This window comes from Staurois parvus, unplaced genomic scaffold, assembly GCF_062004578.1.
Source record: "Staurois parvus isolate SC_StPar_1 unplaced genomic scaffold, SC_StPar_1.0 ptg000829l, whole genome shotgun sequence".
NCBI lineage: Eukaryota > Metazoa > Chordata > Amphibia > Anura > Ranidae > Staurois > Staurois parvus.
The window spans coordinates 1,151,129-1,166,489 of record NW_028318625.1 but is presented as its reverse complement, the minus strand read 5'-3'; the positions used below and the strand labels follow the sequence as shown (position 1 = coordinate 1,166,489).

At 44.1% G+C, this 15,361-nt stretch overlaps 1 protein-coding gene across 2 annotated transcripts in view; it reads left to right on the top strand.

The window, feature by feature from the left end:
• Positions 1-15,361, top strand: part of CLPTM1L (CLPTM1 like) — an 85,829-nt gene that overhangs the window by 17,386 nt on the left and 53,082 nt on the right. For both annotated transcript variants that reach the window (XM_089655255.1, XM_089655254.1), the window contains exons 3-4: positions 271-371; positions 4,597-4,786. In XM_089655255.1, the coding sequence (XP_089511381.1) occupies positions 271-371; positions 4,597-4,786 (291 nt within the window). The remainder of the gene's footprint in view (positions 1-270; positions 372-4,596; positions 4,787-15,361) is intronic.

Below are 15,361 nucleotides of genomic sequence, written 5' to 3'. Positions count from 1 at the left end.
TGTGCCATTTGCAGCCCATTCAAAGGAATGGGCTGCCAAATGGCACTGCAGGGGAACGCAGACCGTAAAAACAATACAGGGATATTGAAAATGGTAGTGAAATAAACATACACACATTGAATTGGGTGAACCAGTGTCTTTATTCAACCTTACCAACTACATAACTCTAAATTAGATTTTAGCACTTCTTTTAAACCACCTAGCCATTTTATTTCGATATAGTAGACTATTGTTAATGTCATTCTCATTTTTTTTTTTCTACTATTCCAGTTAAGTGTATACACCACAACAAGGACTAGTATTAGCGCTGAAAATAATGTTGATTTGGTTCTAAATGTCGACAACTTTGACGTGGAGTCAAGATTTGAAAGGTAAGAAAGTATATTATTTGTGTCTATGTATGTATATAAACAAACACGTGCATTCATCACAGTGTAGAAACAAGCTGGCCAATCAAAAAATATAAATACAGTAGTAGTACCGTATTTTCCGGCATATAAGACGACTTTTTACCCCTTGAAAATCTTCTCAAAAGTCGGGGGTCGTCTTATACGCCGGCATACGGCATGCTGACACTTTTTAGGGGGGCGGCGCAGTGCCGCTGCCCCCCCCCCCTTCCAAGGGACACTAAGTACAGGGCTGATTCCCGCCCCCCCCCCCCCCACTGACACCAACGATGGGGCACTTTTCCTCCCCCCCACTGACACCAATGATCAGATACTATTCCTCCCACTGACACCAATGATGGGGCACTATTCCTCCCACTGACACCAATGATGGGGCACTATTCCTCCCACTGACACCAATGATGGGGCACTATTCCTCCCACTGACACCAATGATGGGGCACTATTCCTCCCACTGACACCAATGATGGGGCACTATTCCTCCCACTGACACCAATGATGGGGCACTATTCCTCCCACTGACACCAATGATGGGGCACTATTCCTCCCACTGACACCAATGATGGGGCACTATTCCTCCCACTGACACCAATGATGGGGCACTATTCCTGCCACTGATACCAATGATGGGGCACTATTCCTCCCACTGACACCAATGATGGGGCACGATTTCTCCCACTGACACCAATGATGGGGCACGATTCCTCCCACTGACACCAATGATGGGGCACGATTCCTCCCACTGACACCAATGATGGGGCGCTATTCCTCCCACTGACACCAATGATAGGGCGCTATTCCTCCCACTGACACCAATGATGGGGCGCTATTCCTCCCACTGACACCAATGATGGGGCGCTATTCCTCCCACTGACACCAATGATGGGGCGCTATTCCTCCCACTGACACCAATGATGGGGCACTATTCCTCCCACTGACACCAATGATGGGGCACGATTCCTCCCACTGACACCAATGATGGGGCACTATTCCTCCTACTGACACCAATGATGGGGCACTATTCCTCCCACTGACACCAATGATGGGGCACTATTCCTCCCACTGACACCAATGATGGGGCACTATTCCTCCCACTGACACCAATGATGGGGCACTATTCCTCCTACTGACACCAATGATGGGGCACTATTCCTCCCACTGACACCAATGATGGGGCGCTATTCCTCCCACTGACACCAATGATGGGGCGCTATTCCTCCCACTGACACCAATGATGGGGCACGATTCCTCCCACTGACACCAATGATGGGGCACTATTCCTCCTACTGACACCAATGATGGGGCACTATTCCTCCCACTGACACCAATGATGGGGCACTATTCCTCCTACTGACACCAATGATGGGGCACTATTCCTCCCACTGGTGTGCATTGGAAGAGGGGTAGTCTTATACGGCGAGTATAGCCTAAACACTACATTTTAACAGGAAAAGTAGGGGGTCGTCTTATATGCCGGAAAATACAGTAATACAAATTCAGCCCAGTTTATTTGCAATTATTTAACAGCTTATATTAATAACTACATGCAAATGTCTTTCTTATCTAGTTTAAGTGTTTCTTTACAAAGTTTCCTCTTTATTTGTATTGATATTTTATCCAAGCTTTCCTGATAGTATCCCTCATGGACTAATTAAAATATTCTGAGTTTTATTTTTAGGTAACAGCAGACCAATGTTTGATCTCGACTTCATTTACAGCTTAGCAATAAGAATGTTCCAATGCAGTTTACTTGTATTTAGGTAGCCAACATTAATGTTTCTCAGCTTAGCCATGTGACTGTTAGTTTTCACTGTTATTGAGTTTCACTGTTTTATGTAGTATATCTTACCTTATTTCACATACTGACACATTCAAGGTATCATTTTTTTAACGGAACGTAACTCCCACCCTTCATTCAACAAGTAAATAAACAATTCAGAGAATATAACAAACTTTTTTTTTTTCATGGTTTAGCCATATCAATATTATAGACATACTGTAGATATTCTTCTTAAACTCCTTTGTATTGTGCAAACCATTCACACCAGTACAACAGAATTTTTTTTATTTTTTCACTAAATAATATAACTAATTACTTTATGTGGAAGCACAAATCCAAAATGAATAAGAATCTGTGGATTTTGGCTTCCAGCAACAGCAAGAGAGGTTCATAATCAAATAAAAATGGGACACTGTCCCTCCTTCCACTGATACCAACCATGGGACACCATTCCTTCTCCCACTGATACCAACCATGGGACACCATTCCTTCTCCCACTGATACCAACCATGGGACGCCATTCCTTCTCCCACTGATACCAACCATGGGACGCCATTCCTTCTCCCACTGATACCAACCATGGGACGCCATTCCTTCTCCCACTGATACCAACCATGGGACGCCATTCCTTCTCCCACTGATACCAACCATGGGACGCCATTCCTTCTCCCACTGATACCAACCATGGGACGCCATTCCTTCTCCCACTGATACCAACCATGGGACGCCATTCCTTCTCCCACTGATACCAACCATGGGACGCCATTCCTTCTCCCACTGATACCAACCATGGGACGCCATTCCTTCTCCCACTGATACCAACCATGGGACGCCATTCTTTCTCCCACTGATACCAACCATGGGACGCCATTCCTTCTCCCACTGATACCAACCATGGGACGCCATTCCTTCTCCCACTGATACCAACCATGGGACGCCATTCCTTCTCCCACTGATACCAACCATGGGACGCCATTCCTTCTCCCACTGATACCAACCATGGGACGCCATTCCTTCTCCCACTGATACCAACCATGGGACGCCATTCCTTCTCCCACTGATACCAACCATGGGACGCCATTCCTTCTCCCACTGATACCAACCATGGGACGCCATTCCTTCTCCCACTGATACCAACCATGGGACGCCATTCCTTCTCCCACTGATACCAACCATGGGACGCCATTCCTTCTCCCACTGATACCAACCATGGGACGCCATTCCTTCTCCCACTGATACCAACCATGGGACGCCATTCCTTCTCCCACTGATACCAACCATGGGACGCCATTCCTTCTCCCACTGATACCAACCATGGGACGCCATTCCTTCTCCCACTGATACCAACCATGGGACGCCATTCCTTCTCCCACTGATACCAACCATGGGACGCCATTCCTTCTCCCACTGATACCAACCATGGGACGCCATTCCTTCTCCCACTGATACCAACCATGGGACGCCATTCCTTCTCCCACTGATACCAACCATGGGACGCCATTCCTTCTCCCACTGATACCAACCATGGGACGCCATTCCTTCTCCCACTGATACCAACCATGGGACGCCATTCCTTCTCCCACTGATACCAACCATGGGACGCCATTCCTTCTCCCACTGATACCAACCATGGGACGCCATTCCTTCTCCCACTGATACCAACCATGGGACGCCATTCCTTCTCCCACTGACACCAAGTCTTGGGTACTGCTTCTCTTCTCACTGGCTCCAAAAATGAGTCATTATTTCTCCTCCCACTGGCATCGATTATGAGGCAGTATTCCTCCTTCCACTGACAACTCCCAATGACCTTGGCTGTTTGTTCTATAAGTTTGAGGAACCCTGGCTTATGTCATGCGACTTCCCACATTTTAGGTTATACAAATTGTAATTTAATAAGTCTGTGTATTTAAATAGCTGCAAAGTGCACATGATTACAGGAAGTAAGCTTGGTATTGTATCTACCTGAAGTAACACTGTTAAGAGGCAGCTAAATCAGCCACTTCCTAAGTGCTAAAGAAAATGGTTGCGTGTGTTTGCAAAAACCTGTATACAAGCCTACTGGAACACATATTTTTCTGGCTAGAAGTGTTAAGAGCATGGTGTAGGTTTCATGCAAGTCATCAATTTGTGAGTGGTGGCAGCTCATGTGTATGTATTTTCTTGCATCGGCATAGAAGGGGCTATTTGCTTGAAAATGTTGACCAGCATCCTCGCACATTTTCCATGGATTTTAACTTTTCAACTTTTTGTCCTTTTATCTTTTCCCCTGTTTGTGACAGAAATTTTAAAATGTGGGCACTGTCCATTACTGGTAAAAGTAGAGCAATCATTCTATATATCATATTGCATTGTTAGATTAAAATTGTGTGACATACAGCTAATTATACATGTTTATGTCTGATTTTAGAACTGTGAATGTTACTGTACCCAAGAAAACCAGGAATAATGGCACATTGTATGCATATATATTTCTTCATCACTCTGGGGTCCTTCCATGGCACGATGGTAAACAAGTACATATTGTGAGCCCTTTGACTACTTACATGATTCCAAAGCCTGAAGAGGTTAATCTCATTACTGGAGAAACTGGAACTCAGGTGGGGTATTTTGGTAAAATTTGCTGTTATTAATTTTAATAGAATAAGTGTTACTGAAATCACTTGGTATGGTAATAAATTATTTTCCTGTTCTATAGATCAATGCAATTTAAAATAAAATAGGTTTTCTATTCATATATTCTTGCATAAACTAAGGATAAATTGCCCACGTACATTGTGATCATCACAGATCTAGGGCCTCTGCTTTTTAAAAGTTGATAATCGTCCTATTATGATTGTTTACATATTACATGGGTCTATATTTAAAAACAATTCACAGTGCGAATGTCTCAGTGTCTCATTTGCCCAGCCATTATGAATGAACCCTATATTGTGTGTATTATATGTATAATTTTCCATGTGTTTTCTTTGATCATCGGCTCCATCTTTTCCTGACATGCTGCAATCAGGAAAACAGTGCATTTTGACCACTAGATGGAGCTAACAATCATAGAAAATAAAAATATTACATTTCACACATTAGACTCATTAAAGTATTATTTGCAATGGCTGTGTGAAACATTTGCACAGCGCATTTTTTTGTTTAAAAAGACCCCTTAGTGTGCCTGGTAAACTCTACTGGTTTATGAAAAATATTTATGATGTAAATGAACTGAATGAACTTTCGTTCTGCGTGTTTTTATCCTTTAGAAGTAAGCCTTTGTCCTTCCCATATATTTCAGTTTAGGGTTTGCTTATTTTTGGGAAGATCTAAAAACAATTATAACAAAAAATAATAAATGCACATTTTCTTGCTGGTAAAGTGTGTTTTTTATTTTTTGTTTCTGGAGCATCTAAAGCATTACACCAGCGATTAGTAGGTTGCAGGTCTCCCTCTGACCTGTCACTGTATCTGCTTGCTTGTACACCCTGTAGGACTTACTGACAGGAAAACTCAATGAACTACCACGTTGCTGCATAGCGCCGTGGTAGTTTATTGACAGCTACAAGCCGACAGCCGCAAAGGCTGTTTGAACTTGTAGTGTTCTCATTCACTATGAATGTGGCCCGGGCGGCGGAGCCCTGCACAGCCACGTTTTTTTAAAATTGTGACAGCAAGCAGGGAGGAGATGGTCTCCTGCTAGCTGTCACAATGGGGATTTGGGGGGAGCGGGAGCCAGTCTGATCATAAATTGTTGCACATTACACCCTGAATATGGGTGTAACATATAACATGTTACAAAAGGTGAACTAATTCTTTAAAGAAACTAATTTGTCGGCAAACTCTAATTAGAATTTTTAGGGGCCTGTTTATAGTTAAGTGCTATTTATAAAGAAACCTCGGCAAGTAATTTTATTTCTGTTGTACAAATGTAAAACTCCTGGGGTTGTTACAGAGTTGCTATTCTCAACTCTATAAAATATATTGTAATATTTGCATAATATTTTGTCTTTGAGTAATCGGTTATCTTCAATGGGCGTGAGCAAATCTGTGTAGTCTGTGGGGAAGGCAAAAGTAAGGGGTTTGTGGTAGTTGAGAGATTTTTTAGCATTAAAAGGCTCGCGCATGTTCAGACTGTCCTCCGTCCTTTGTTTTTGGGAGTAGTTTGTTGTTAGGGTGCTTTAGACAGTATGGAGTTGTTTTACTAAATGCAGATAGGCTGTTCACCTTGCAAGGAAAATTTCCCTTCGCTTAGTGAATAAGCTCTGATGACTTTTTTGTTGTTAGTTTTTCTTCTAGTACATTACTAGGAGTATTGTTTGAAAAGTGAATCTTCATTAAGTGAAAATTCCCTTGCAGAAGTAACTTTTTCTTATCAATTTTTTTTTATGTGGGGGGTGGTTATTGGGTATATTTGTCTTTACAGTATGCATGATCATGGACATGCATAACAGAAAATTAATACTCCAAACACTGAAAATTTCAGGTCAACTGAATGAAGGTGTTGAAAAAAATAAAACCTCAAATTACACTAAAAAATATGAGGGAAAAATAAGTACATGATGATTCATCATCTTATATCCACAATGTACATTTTCTGTGTTAAGTTCACCTTTTGACCAAAAATATTAAATGCACATTTTTTTGTAGGAAAAAAAAATGTGCATTTATTATTTTTGGTCACAGGAGCCTGTAAAGCATTGCACCAGTGGTCAGCAGATAGCTGGTGCCATGCAGGTCTCCTGCAGACCTGTCAGTATATCTGCTTGCTTGTACGGGCTGTATGGGCAAGCATATCTACTAACCGGAAGATTCAATGAATTCATTGAGAACTACGAGCCAACATCCGCTAAGCCTGTCAGACTTGTAGTTCATTCTTTCACAGAACACTGTGAATGAATGATGTGGCCATGTGGGCAGAGCCCCACACAACTGCACTGTTTTTAAAAAGTGACAGCTAGTACAGGGAACTTCTCCCCATACTTCTGTCATAGGGAGGGGGGGGCAGTGGGCAGCTGCTGCTTCACTGGAAACATGTTACATGATCCACCCTAAAACGGGTTCCCAAAGATGAACTTATCCTTTTAATGGCCCTGGTTGATAGGGGACACAAAACCTTTGTCGAGTTAACAAAATGTTTTTTAGAGCCAGTGGGAAGTGGTGGAGGTGGGCCTTGCATGTGTAGCTATTGCATGGCCATCATCTTCAAGTAATGAGGTTGGAATCGGGCCAGAAAGCCCTGCATGGAATGTGCTGGGTCAGTTAATGTTTGCCTTCTACTGGGGGATCTTCTGGCCTCCATGGACATACTTACAGATCACCATCTTTCCACTTCATCAATGCTACCTCTGTTTTGCTGTGGGTGCATAACATTATAACAGTTTGCTGCCCTGCCCTTTGGCCCATCCAGGTCACCCTGGGTGGTTGCCCTGCTTACAGTTCTGCTCCTCTGTTGAGGTATCCACATTGTGAAATACCCAGATGATCACCAGGTAAAGGACCTTAATCCCCAATCTTTAGAACTTATTGCTTAACCCAAGTCTTCTCTTGAAGTCAGAATAAAAAGGGGGGGAGGTGCAGCGCTAACTTAATATATACACATACATATAAACCAATGTTAAGGTGCTTATAAAGTGCATAAAAAAGTGACTACAGATGATAAGTATAGTCCATAACGTGATCCAAAACCCAAGAGAGTCTTCAAAGAACCCCAATGGCTGGATTCATAGGTGGGGTGATAAAGGTATAAAGATTGCGCACTCACCAGATACGCAATCCAAATGCGCATTCAGAACAAATGTTTCCAGATAATCCTAGGGTCCTCATATGGGTCTGGTCAGATCTGGTCAAAAAGCCCCTCGCCACTTGATAGTGTTGCCACACATGGATGAAAAAGGCCGCTCTGCAGACGTAAATGGCTCCCGTCGGAGCCCAAAGAACAAAAGGAGGCCAAATAGTGTGATACCTTGATGGCAAGGGGTATTTATTCCCAAAAAAACACACAATACAGGCAGGAGCAAGAAAGATACTGACCATACATTGATTTCATAAATGGCCGCCGGGGCCCTCGTGGCGCCGGTCGGCGTGATGTCACACCGCTATAGCCGCTCCCTGAAGCGTTTCGTGCGAAGGCACGTAGTCATAGGGGGTTAGCTTACAGCGGTGGACGTCTGTAGAGGACCTAAATAAGGACCTAAATTATTTAGGTCCTCTACAGACGTCCACCGCTGTAAGCTAACCCCCTATGACTACGTGCCTTCGCACGAAACGCGTCAGGGAGCGGCTATAGCGGTGTGACGTCACGCCGACCGGCGCCACGAGGGCCCCGGCGGCCATTTATGAAATCAATGTATGGTCAGTATCTTTCTTGCTCCTGCCTGTATTGTGTGTTTTTTTGGGAATAAATACCCCTTGCCATCAAGGTATCACACTATTTGGCCTCCTTTTGTTCTTTGGGCTCCGACGGGAGCCATTTACGTCTGCAGAGCGGCCTTTTTCATCCATGTGTGGCAACACTATCAAGTGGCGAGGGGCTTTTTGACCAGATCTGACCAGACCCATATGAGGACCCTAGGATTATCTGGAAACATTTGTTCTGAATGCGCATTTGGATTGCGTATCTGGTGAGTGCGCAATCTTTATACCTTTATCACCCCACCTATGAATCCAGCCATTGGGGTTCTTTGAAGACTCTCTTGGGTTTTGGATCACGTTATGGACTATACTTATCATCTGTAGTCACTTTTTTATGCACTTTATAAGCACCTTAACATTGGTTTATATGTATGTGTATATATTAAGTTAGCGCTGCACCTCCCCCCCTTTTTATTCTGATTATTCTGGAGGTTCATACGGTACCTTTTTTGGGTGTTCAGCTGCTACTGTCTCATTTTCATTCTATTTCATTTTATTAATTTTATAATCTAATTTAAGCGCTCACTTACCCTGAGATTTACTTCTCTTGAAGTACCTAAGCCTCTTATTGGATACTGCCCTGTCCAGGGTCCTCCTGCCCAAGAACAAACTCCTGTCCTTTCACTTGCATGCTTGAAAGCTTGAGTCCCATATTCAGCCTTCAATTCATGCCTGCATGAGATTCCTGATGGTGGCAGCCTTCGCGGTAGTACCATAAACCCAGTTTCACTCCAAACCAATATTCTGACTGTGCACAAAATAGGCTTGGTCCTTAGACTTGCTAATGTGTCTGGCCAGCAAAGCCAGACTCCCCCTGACATGGTGAATTTCAAACCAGGTGCTGCAGTCTGGATAATCTTTTTCCTTAAAAGACCAGGTAGGTTTGCATAAAGGATGCTAACCTACTGGGCTGGTGGGGCCCTGGATGCCTTTTTGGTGTAGGGGACTTGGTCCCCAGAATTCAGATGGACTATGCCTTGACAGTGGCCTACATCAACCATCTGGGAGGAAATCAACCTGCCCACTGTCCACACCTGGAATGTGGACAGGAACCTGTAGTCAGAATCGGGTCTGCAAGTCAATGAGTGGCACTATGAGAAAGGGAATTCTTTTCTCATTTTTTCTTTATGCCCTGGAATTTTTTCTGTAGATATCTTCTATCAACAGCTGGGCTGGGCAACAGCCTGGATAATCTAGACCCATTAGTCACCCCAGCCTGGTCAGAAAATCCCGTGCAGACTTTACGATACGTGCTGGGTTGGCTGCAACCTGAACCGGGGTGGCTGGCGAATTAACCATCACGTGAGGACACATATGACCGGTCACCTGACATCCATGTCAGAGGGTTTCCCTTTTTGACAGCCCCCCACCTTGGTGGGAGGAGGTGTGTCCCTGGAGTGGTAGTACCTGCTACTTCTGCTAGACTGGTGAGTAGATGCCTCGCCCCCCTCCTTATTTCCTCAGGCGTGGTGGTGTGCTGCGGGTACTTCCTGGTGCGGGTTAGTTGTGCAGGGCTTCCATTTTTCTCCAGGCCTGGGTTGTCTCTGTCCAGTGCCCCCCCTTTTCCATCCTCCCCATCGCTTCCTCTTGACCATCCTTGTGCTGGACAAGCCAGCTGGTGGCTATTTTGGCGTAGTCACAGGTGCAATTTTTGCGGGTCCTGCTGGTGGGAACTAGCACAGTGGCCATTTTGGGTAGGGTCATTTCCTTGTGCTGGTCTGGTTTTCTCTAGTGGTCCACAATTTTGGCAGTGATATTGCCAGCAGTCATTTTTGTGTAGCTACATGGCGGCGGCCCTCTAGTTACAGAGCCTATGTGTGTCTCTAAACACAAGCAGTTTTTTCATTTACCAGGCTCCTTGGACAAAGGATCCAAGCCCTTCAAGGCTCCCCCCGGGTAGCACAAAGTGCTCCTGCCCTCACAAGCCCTCCGAGGGATAAAGGCTTGTCCCCACCTATTTCCAGAGTGGGGGTCACCTTTGTTTGCTCGCAGATATGTGAATCTCTCTGCTTTTAATCAAATGGGTCCACGGACTGATTCTGTCAAGCTGCAAAACAGAATTTCTTTTCTATCTGCCAAACAAATCCTTGCTTCCAATCTTCATCTTTCCCCATCTCATCTGCAGGATCTTTACCAGAGAGGTGTAGAATCTGCTTCTCCAGGGCGTAGCAGCTCTGGTTCTGGACCCAAAGAACTTTCAGGGGTTTTACTCCAATCTATTTATGGTTTCGAAGTAGGAAGGAGTCTGTACCTTAAGGCCCTGACTTGCTTTGGGAAAGTACAGAGGTTTGCTGGCTTTGGCAACTTGGCTATGGACAGCCATGTTCTAAGAGACGGGGTTATCAAACTTGGTGATTTTCATGTTGAAGGTAAGTAAATCTACCTTTTGGAACATTTATCATTCTTATCACTCATATTCTTGGAAGGCTTACTTTTCGTTGTGTGAGGCTGTGGATTTGAACCCACGTTCCATCTCGATGTCTCAGATTTTGGCCTATCGCTTGCCTTGAGTACTATTAAGGGCAACATTTCTGCTCTTGTGATTTTCTTTCAACTCCCTCTGGCCATGCCTTCCTTGATTCATACCTTCATTCAAGGGGTTTGGCATGTAGCTCCAACAATGCCATCTCCGTAGGCGCCGTGGGACCTGAATATGGTTCTTTCAATTCTTCAGAAGCCTCCCTTTGAAAATATTAGGGATTTTCCCTTACATACACTCTCCCAGAAGGTCGCCTTTTTAGTAGCTATCAGTTCCACATGCTGCATGTGAGTCCTGTCCTGTAAGTCACCTGATTTGGTTTTATACAGGGTTAAGGTGGTTCTTTGTTCACTTTCCTCCTTCCTTCCAAAGGTGGGGTCTGACTTTCATCTGACTGAGGACATTGTCATGGTTCAGGGAACATGATGTTCCATGAAAGCTAAGCTCCCATCACCATCCTGGAAATTAGAGCAGTTTTGATGGCGCTGTAACACTGACCCCCCCCCCCTTTTTTCAGCAAGGACACCCAGTTGAGATGTCAGAGGGGGTACCAGGAGTCTTGCAACTTTGAAGGCAGCAAATTGGATAACCTCCTGGACAGAAACTTGCTTATCTTTGCGCTCCATATCCCACTAATGGACAAGCGAACACTTCAGCTGCTACCAGCTGGACCAAGGGGAATAAGTCCTTTACCCAGACATCTTCAGGCTGATATGTCAGAAATGGGGGATTTCAGATGTAGGCATCCTAGCCTGTAGATTCAACCACTAACTACCTCTGGTGCTGGGAACAGATGCCCTGATAATTCCCTGGTCTTAGTTCAGACTGAGCTACACCTTCCCTCCAGTATAAATTCTGTCTTGTCTGCTCAAAAGGTAGAGAAAGAGAGCAACGATGATTCTCGTTGCACTGTACTGGCCCAGAAAAGACAAGTATAAAGACCTATTCAGACTTCTAGCACACAATGTCTGGCCTCTTCCCAACAGGTCATATCTGCCATCTTGGGCTCTATATTCTATCCTGTTTCTCAGTCTCTTGCTTTAACAGCATGGCTGTTGAAGCCCAGGTCTTAAAAGACGGAGTGGTCTCTGAGACTGTCATTCCTACCTTGCTGAAAGAAAAGCTCCTCCCAGGAAGATCTACTATCGTACCTGGGAATTATCCTTTGCCTGATGTGAACACTGGTACCTCAATCCCAGAAATTACTCTGCCTCACCAGAACATAACTTTTAAGCACTCTGGAAAGGACATGGTTCGGCCTTGTCCATTCCTTTTCAAAGACATCCGACTTCCCTCTCCCTTGTAAAAAGTCGTAAAAAGTCGTATCTTGCATTAGGCCCCCATTGCAACACCAGATCTCTACTTGGTTCTCTTTGCCCTGCAGAAACCACCCTTTGAGGATATTTCCTTAAATTACTTCTTCAGCATTGTAGCCTTTTTGGTTGCTGTCATGTTAGGCAGATATGTCTCTGAGTTGCTGGCTCTCTTGTAAGAAGCCACTTCTCATACAGCATAATGACAAGGTTGTTTTATGGCCAAGACCATCCTTTCTTCCCAAGGTGCTATCTGTCTTCCACCTTAATGAAGACCTAGTTCTGCCATCCCTATGCCCTGCTCCAAAACATCCAAAGGAAATCTCTTTTCATTGCCTGGACAGAGCCACTATACTCTACCTCAAAGCTACAGCTTCGATCAGCCAGACATACAGTATTTTCTATTTGTATTGTCCTTAGGACCTTGTGAGTAGTGTCATTAACATGGCAAATTATAGAATAAAATAAATACTTTTTTTATACTTCATATTCTTGTATACTTTATAAAGAAAAAAGTGTGTTTTAACTAAATATTTTTGCTGTTAGGGCAATAAGGATGTGGAACTCCCTTCCACAGTTCGTAGTATCAGTGGAGAGAGTGTGGAAATTTTGGAAAAAACTACTTGTCCAGGGACTAAATTGGTTCCCCAATCTACTTGTGCCTCATAACAATCTACTTGTCCTGATAAAAAAAAAAAAAAAGAAATTTTAACCACAACCGTATTTAAATCTGAGGTGCTGTTGGTAATGTCTGGGGCTTTTAAAAACAAAAGGGGCTTTACAGTGACTTAAATGTTTAATATTTTTAACATTGCGCCGTTTACCTCCTCCTCCCCTCTCTGCCTGTCTCCAGCACCGCACCCGGGGACTAGTAGGGAGACCTTGCAGTGTAATGAGCACCGGTTGGCTGCTCGTCAGGGAAGGGGAGGGTCCGGCTTTTCTTTTATCCCTTTCACTGCCAGAGCTGTTTTTGCGATTTTTACACACGTTTAAAAAATCATTTAGGGCAGGCCTTCAAATTTCTGCTCGCCAATGGCGAGTGGAAATTATGGTGGGGGCGAGTGTGTCCCCCAGAGCCGTCTTGCTGAGCAGGCTCGGAGCTCAGGCCAGATCTGTCATTGGCACTGGGAGCCGTCAGACTGCTCAATAGCTGAGCGCAGTGAAAGCAAAGGAAGGCGTGTGTGCTGTGCTCTCTGCCTCCCCTAGAGTGCAGTACCCGGCTCTGTGAGTGAACAACGAAGTACTGCAACTTTTTATAGGGCTGTGTGTGTGTGTGGCTACCTAATTTCAGCTCACTCTGGTCACATGATCCTCTGTCAGCCAGTGGTGGCTTCAGGGGAGAGGAGAGAGCACTTAATAGCGCGTGTGTGTCTGTGTATGCATGTACATGTGTATGTACGTACGTGTCTGTGTGTACATGTGTCTGTGCGTGTGTATTTCTGTGTATGTACATGTATCTGTGTGTATGCGTGTCTGAACGTGCCTGTGTCTGTATGTGTGTGTGTACATGTGTCTCTGTGCGTGTGTGTATATGTTTCTGTGTGTGTACATGTGTCTCTGTGCGTGTGTGTGTGTGTGTGTGTGTGTGTGTGTGTGTGTGTGTGTGTGTGTGTGTATGTATGTATGTATGTATGTATGTACATGTCTGATTGTGTGCACAGATGTCTCTGTTTTCTGTGTGTTTGTTGGTGGCGAGTAACTCTTAAGGCCTGGCTATTTTAAGCCATGATTTAAGGCCTGAATATTACACAAAACCCCCAAACATTATATATTTTCTGAAAGCAGACACCCTAGAGAATAAAATAGCAGTAGTTCCAATTTTTTATGTCACGTGATATCACAGAGGTGTAAGAAACAAAATTTCAGCAAAAAATACACTAAAGTTAATTTTAGGGCCAAAAAGCAATAAATTATCAATTTTTTGTAAACATATAAAAGATGAGGCTGCATCGAGTAAATAGATATCCAACATGTCAAACCTTAAATTTGCGTGCGCTTGTGAAACGGCAACAAACTTTAGTATCCTCTATTTTTTATAGGTGATGCTTTTAAAGCCCCTTATAGGTCATAAGTTTAGCGTTACGGTGGAGGTCTGGTGCTAGCATTATTGCTCTCATTCTGGCGTGTACGTCAATATGCAACGTGTATCACAATCAACGTTTTCATGTGTAGGCACCCCAGCGTGTGCTTTTACGTTTGTATGTGGGGGTGGGGGCTTGAAAAAAATTTTTTTTGGGTGGGTTTATATGCTTGAGTGTAACTTTCATTTTTTAAAAATTAAAAAGTTTGTACTTAACTTTTTTTTTAAAACACATAGGGGACAATAAGTCCCTACATATCTCCCCTGAATGTAATGCAGTGCACATCACACCACATTACATCCCATTGAGGCTGGGAATCTGTCAATGGGGACATGGAAGTGACGTCACATCACTTCCGGGTCAGGACAAGAAGGGGAGGAGAGTGGATGTGACCACTCTCCTCCTTACCCTATACCGGCATCCTGGCACCCACAGAACCAGTCTCGGGCCCGCAGATGAGCAAGCGGAGCCCGGGATATATAATGGGCAGGGGGCTGGTGCTGTGGGCTGTGTGGAAGCAATCGGGCGGCAGCGCTGCCACCCAAATGCTTCCACCTAACAGGTGCTTGCCCGCAGCGACCAGCTATATACAATGAACATCCCTGAGAGTGTAGATAAGTTCAAATAACTTTTAGATGTGTTTCTTAGCGAACACAATGTACAGAGACATGGAAAACAGTAGATACACACTCAGGTTCACTAGATGGATCGATGTCTTTATTCAACTTTACCAGCTATGTAACTGTGTGTAATCTTTGTTTCAAGATTGCAAAAAAAATATATATATATACTGAACCAGACTGAGAGACCATTTAAAGGCTCAGGAACCCTTTGCAGGTGTTATGGCTTAATTATCTGATTAGAGTGGGACACTTTGAGCCGAGAATATTGCACCTTTTCACAATA